Source organism: Notothenia coriiceps, unplaced genomic scaffold (assembly GCF_000735185.1).
Source record: "Notothenia coriiceps isolate Sejong01 unplaced genomic scaffold, NC01 NC01_scaffold00033419, whole genome shotgun sequence".
Classification (NCBI taxonomy): domain Eukaryota; kingdom Metazoa; phylum Chordata; class Actinopteri; order Perciformes; family Nototheniidae; genus Notothenia; species Notothenia coriiceps.
This window is the reverse complement of record NW_011366120.1, coordinates 79,258-85,695: the sequence shown is the minus strand read 5'-3', so window position 1 is coordinate 85,695 and position 6,438 is coordinate 79,258. Positions and strand designations below refer to the sequence as shown.

The 6,438-nt window shown below is 40.5% G+C and overlaps 1 protein-coding gene across 1 annotated transcript in view; it reads left to right on the top strand.

Annotated features, from left to right (window-relative positions):
* LOC104961537 (nicastrin) overlaps nt 1–5,399 on the top strand; it is an 11,010-nt gene extending 5,611 nt beyond the window's left edge. The window contains exons 6-10 of the mRNA XM_010789846.1: nt 646–778; nt 1,345–1,358; nt 1,456–1,587; nt 1,643–1,675; nt 4,195–5,399. Coding sequence (XP_010788148.1) covers nt 646–778; nt 1,345–1,358; nt 1,456–1,587; nt 1,643–1,675; nt 4,195–4,317 — 435 coding nt within the window. The 3' untranslated portion in view covers nt 4,318–5,399. The remainder of the gene's footprint in view (nt 1–645; nt 779–1,344; nt 1,359–1,455; nt 1,588–1,642; nt 1,676–4,194) is intronic.
* The last annotated feature ends 1,039 nt before the right edge of the window (nt 5,400–6,438 follow it).

The window sequence follows — 6,438 nt, the reverse complement described above, 5'->3', positions numbered from 1 at the left end:
GTTCTCTAAAGTCAAAGTCCTAATGTGCTTACATGTTAGTGCTTTTAGTCAGATAAGCTTACAGATTTTTCACAGGATCGTTTGTTTTCATATTGACTTGTGGGGAGAATATGGATGTAAAGTGTTATACAGTAGCAAAGGTTTTGCAGCATGATATTTGCCAATGTTACTTTTTAAAATTTTTGGGATTATATTCATTTAGTTTCTTCCTTTTACACGTTGCGTTATTAAACTGCAGTGTTCTGTCTCGTTCTCGTTCCGTCTCCTTGAAGTGCAGTTTGAAATTTGTATTACCCAATGATTTTCAAACACAGTTTTTCTGTTGGTTCTTTCTTCTGTTGGATCTTTCTTCACCGGGACGCTCATTCTTATTGGTTCCATATTTGTATGTAGCACGGCAGCAGCGGAGACTGTATCGTTTCTCTCCGCTCAGAGGTGACTCCGGCTGCTGTACGTTCCTTGATTAGAACAAAAATTAACCACCTGGTTGCGCAGCAGACTAGTCCCTCGACTCATGGAGCCCCTGGGTTTACAAAAAACAGTCATCATTTTTAAAGAAAGTACTTTTTAACGTATCAGGCCTACCAAAATATTCCTTTTATTGGAAGATGAACTAAATGTATTTCCTGGTGTATCTGTGTGTAGACCCACAAACTTTCTACTTGTGGTTTGGGCGTGGCGCAGCAGGCCAGTCAGCGCAGCCGACCCTCCTGGTTCCAGTATCTGCTGCGCCAACATGACCGGGCCAGCACTTCCAACGATCTCACCATGGGGAACTGCAAGATACCAGAGAGAGAACGAAGAAGGACGAGAGGAGCAAACATGTAGACCCATAGAGCTTACTTTGTCTCCATTTACATTCTGATTTGTCATTTATCCGGGCGGTCTGTACCAAAAAGTTCCGTAGAATGCATCTCAGAGGCTCTGTAAATTCATCCCTTTTTTACCGGCCAAAACTTCTTGAAGAAATGGAGAATAGAAAGGAAAACTGAAAAATTAATTAAGGCGGGAACAACAATAATTTGTATTAACACATTTTTATTAGAAAATAGATTAAAATGTCTTTCACAGGTTTTGCTAATATTGTTTTGTTGAAACAACCAGTCTCAAATCCAAACAAATATTCAATTAATATGATTGTAGTAGTAGTAGTAGTTATGAGGTAATAGTAGAGTTAGTAGTAGTAGTACATAGTAGAGTTATTAAAATGTGCATTGACCGCCCTACATAGGACAAAAATAAAACAACAGTATAAACTCTAACTCCTTACCTTGAAATACAAATTACTACGCAAACATAAATAAGGCGACATATCGACATGTTTTATTCCCCTTTCTCCCTCAGTTGTTACGAAGAAAGTGTGATCTATTGGAAACTGTAAATCTGCAGCGCGCTTTTGATATATGTTTAGGAAATAAGAAGTAATAATCGTTTATTTCCCCCTCTCTTCCTCAGATGTATTTGATTCCGTACCATGTGGTCCAGGGCGCGGCGCCCGCGCTGAAACAGCAGCTGAGACGAGAGGTTCTGCGTTCGCTCCACCGGGGTCTCTCCAAGCTCCTGTTCCCCGGCCTTCGACCTGAAGGAGTACACTCCAAAGATTACTCCACTGGACAGAGCCCGGCTGTGAAGGTCATCAAAGTCGCATTTCCTGGTGGCGAGTCCCGACCTGGAGGTAACGTCGCTTCCTCATTTTAAACCACACAAGTGATGCTGCGGAGGTGATGCTGACGCTCAATTAGTGCTTTCTTAGAGACGGTAGTGGACATAACAGAAAGGAATTACCTTTAATTTCGGACTATAAGGGCACCTGAATATAAGCCGCAGCAGCGGCTTTAACCACTCTCGGTTCCACTTTTCCTTTTGCGCGCTACACTGTCTCACTTCTTTCCGGCCTCCAGCTCTTTCCTGCTGGAACCCGCGCCGCTTAAAGGTGGGGGTCCGGCGGACCGGGCATGATTCCCAATAGAGTTAAAGGTGTTGGCCGTTAGCTGTAAAAATCCATAGATTAGCCGCACCGTTATATAAACCGCAGCGTCGAAAAATAGGGAAAAAGGCGCGGCTTATAGTCCGAAAATTACGGTATTCATTCTATTTAGAGGCGCCTTTCAAAGCGCTATTTTAAATGTAAGGAATTATTATTATTCATAGACTTTTTCGCTGCCCGTCATTTTGACGGACAGGATCGTAACATCGGTCTACTCTGTACACAACTCTGATGAGAGAGAGAGAGAGAGAGAGAGAGAGACAGTGAATGAGACACACACACACACACACGTGTTGAAATGTAATTGTATCACTGTATATATATATATCATCAATAATATGTAAACATTTGAAGTATGTAAGTTGTTATTATTTGTATTGTGAATGCTTTGGCAACATTGTTTAGAATTTAACTTTCATGCCAATAAAGCCCATTGGAATGGGAGAGTGAGAAGAGAGAGGAGAAGAAAGAGAGAGAGGTTGAGAGAGGGAGAGAGGAGAGAGGGAGAGAGAAGAGAGGGAGAGAGGAGAGAGAGAGAGGACGAGAGGAGAGGAGAGAGAGAGAGAGACGGAGGAGATGTGTAGAAGATTATTGATGTATGTGATGATGCTTTGGCAACATTGTGTATTAGAGAAGATAGAACTTTCATTGCCAAGATAAGCCTAAATGGAAGGGAGAGAGGAAGAGAGAGAGAGAGGGGAGAAGAGGAGACGGGAGGGAGAAGATGAGCGCCGAGAGATCACGCACAACGAGAGGACGACACGAGAACGGTCGGGTGAAGGAGTGTTAGCGAGCGTGGGATGTTATGTGTTAGTTGCACAGCGTAAAGGCGCAAAACTCGACGAACGAGGTATTGAAATGAGATGAGTTGAGTTCTGAGGGGGAGTGTGAAAAGGTGGAACGGTTTGAATCGAGCAGAGTAGATGAAGAGACTTCCTTTTTTGGCGGGCAGACAGAGATAAGCGGACCGACGGAGAGAGAGAGAGAGAGAGAGAGAGAACAACAACACACACGAACAACACACACGAACACACGCTCGTGAACTGTTAGCGCCGGTGTTATGTTATGCACAGTGTAAAGCAAAAACTCACGGACATTTAAATTATTTATTCGGTAAAGTACGGTTTGGAAACGATATAACTTCCTTTTTGGCGGGCATGCATAACACGGCATAACACCGGAGCCTCGCTGCGGGGAAACTTTGGCGNAGAACGCACTCTCGTGAACTGTTAGCGCCGGTGTTATGCCGTGTTATGTTATGCACAGCGTAAAGCAAAAACTCTCAAACATTTAAATGATTTGTACGGCACAGTTAGGTTTGGAAACGATATAACTTCCTTTTTGGCGGGCATGCATAACACGGCATAACACCGGAGCCTCGCTGCGGGGAAACTTTGGCGCTGTTCCGAGTTTGTTCTAATCTGTCAAAATGACGGACTGCTTTCAGATTTTTCCGTCATTGTTAAAAGAAATCGTCATAGACGGAAAATATTCGGTTAACGCGACCTCTGGTACAAAAGGACCGTAACAGGGAACATGTAGAAGTAGTTACAACATTGAAAAGCAATACCATTTATAAATGCAGCTTACACACAGGATATTATTTGGTTGCATTCAATGATTGATGAAGGCCTGTTTGGTGAGAAGACCTTTTGTTGTTCAGCAGCAGACTAGTTAGTGACTAGCTGGTGAACATAGTTTTCAGTGCCAGTGGAGACCAAAAAGTAGCTAAAATGGGTGGAAATATTTGACTTGATTTCATCAAATTGATCAAATAAACACAACTACAAGCAATTTTAATGTTGCTTTGTGTCTGCTATGGGTACGTTAGGAAAACAACAGTAACATGCAGATCTCTTTAAGAGGAAGATGGCCTTTTGTTCATCCCAAAGGGGGAATCCAGCTTTTCACTCTGTTAATGGATTTTGAACTCTTCCCTGTAAGCTAAAATAAAAAGACTTTATTTATCCCGAAGGAAATTGTTGTGCCAGAGTTACAAAAATACAATAAACACAGCAGTTAAATATCTACAGGAAACATGAAACATAGACGGTCACATAATTAATGTAAATATTCTCAGTATTCAGTAGTGCAAAAAAAACGTAGTGGCAGATACGTAATTGCACGTTATTGTAGAATAATATTGCACATGTCATATAGCAGCGAGTGTTTTGTAATGATGCTAACTGTCTGTTTTCCCCCCCCAGATGATGACGCTGGGTGTGGGCATCGGCGTGCTGATGGCCTCCCTCCTGCTGACGTACATCATGAGCTCGAAGGCCGACATCCTCTTCAGCTCGGGACGGGAACCCGCCAACGCCACCTACTGATCCAGACTGACCACTACTACTTCTAATACTACTACTACTATTTCTACAAGTACTACTTCTGCCCCACCCTGACATGAACACGGTCTTTTCTTTAAAACACGTCACAAGTAGGTACACGGACAGGTTAGACACAGAAGCAGAGGTTTTTCTCTTTTTTTTTTTCTTCCGACTACTCCATGTTTAAGGACTCACTCAGGTGAGGCGGGACATGAAGACTGGACCGGACTGGACAGATCTGGACTCATCAGGGTCAAACAGGCCCTGTCAGTGGACAAGATGTTAATATTTCTTTTTGTTTTAAAGGTTTTTTGTTTTCTCTTTTTATTCTCAAAGAATGTTTACTCTGTCCTGGGATAGGCACTAAACATTGAGCATTACTTTGAACATATGTGTCTGATTGTGAATATGTAAATGTGACCGAGTGTGTGAGTGTGTAGGAGATGATTATCAGTGTGTGTGTGTGTGTGTGTGTGTGTGTCTGAACCTTGAATGAGGATTGCGATGGTATGTGCAATACTGGTAGCTGTCTTCTCTGTCATTATAGTTAACTTATCAATCAGTTCTAATAAGAAGAAACCACTTTTTTGAGTCAGTGAACAAGTAGTTAAATTTAAGTTTTTTTTGCTAATTCTGGAAATGTGTGGTGGCGTTTTTGATAAGTTTTCGGTTCTTGGACAACAATCCTAAATATTTATATTTGCGGAGTCCCAGTACACATATAAATACTACACATGAATGTAGTGGTAGACCCACTGCAATTTCACATATTGTGATATTTGTGTGGAGAAGAAGAATTCCCCCTGAGCACGGCATGGCAGACACACTTTACTTTATATCGATTCAAACGTTAAATCCAGTCAGAAAATCTTGTGTTTCGGCACGTACAATGCGCTGGTGCTCTGGTTGTGCACTCCTTTTGGTTTAAACCTTTTTTAACAAGGTTTCTTTTAATGATGACTTTGTAAAGAAAAGTTTCAACACGCTGAAGGGTTTTAATTAATTTTGTTGTAATGTAACGGCTGGAATCAACGACCAATTGTGATGCCTTGATGAAGAAATAAACATTGCTTTTTTTTCCATTTTTTTTTCTTTCCTTTAATTGTCAACAAACTGCTGAAATGTGACGTGTTGCCCTGAAGAGATTCCTGTTATGAATAACGCTGGAGTTTGAGGTGGACGATGAAATTAGATCTTTAACTATGGTAAAAGAAAAGTAACATCACTGTCAAAATGCTACAAGTGAAATCCTTGCATAAAAAGTTAAGTACAAATACATTAGCATTAAAATATACTTAAATTACAAAAAGTAAAACCGCTTATTCTGCACATCAACACACAACATATACTATATTATATTATATACTTCAGGGTTAGTCAAGTAGAAGCTTTTTCTGTTGTGTACTATATATTCCCGGATAGCTTGTTAATTTCAATATCAGATCCAAAAGTAACCTTTAATAATAATATTAGATTCATAATTTGTTGATTTTATACTGTATTATTATTATTCCGAATTACCGAATATTTTAAGTAGCAGGAAATGGAAATACTCAAACAAAGTACCTTAAGTACTTTAGTAAATAAGTTACTGTCAACCATTGACTGGAAGCGTTGCACCCAAAAGTCTCGTGAAATATAATCAGCCAAATACTGGTTCCTCCGTTTACCATTTTATTTAAACATTTAAACAAACGAGCCTTTATCAAAGCACCTCAAGAGTGATATCCTCCTTTTGGAATAAATCATCTAAAAATAAACGGGTAACCCTTTATCCCAAATCACATCTCAATCATTATTTCTTCCTTGCTTCACTTTTTGTTTGCCAAAAATGTGTCAGCATGAAATATAATTGGTACGCTGGAGACAAAGTATTGGGATGTGTGTTTTTTTTGTACAACCGCAGTCCATGTGTTGGGGTCACTTCACCTGAACCACACGGAGAAAGCCTAATTGTCTCTCTTTGGATACACGACACCACTGGTTTTCAGCCTTTTGACCTTTTGACCCCGGAAACATGGAGTCAATGAGCTGTAAGCAGCGCATCAGATACATTTACTACCCTGAGGCTTACAACAAATAAATCCAGTATTTTACGAAAGTTCACAGATTGAAAACAATTCT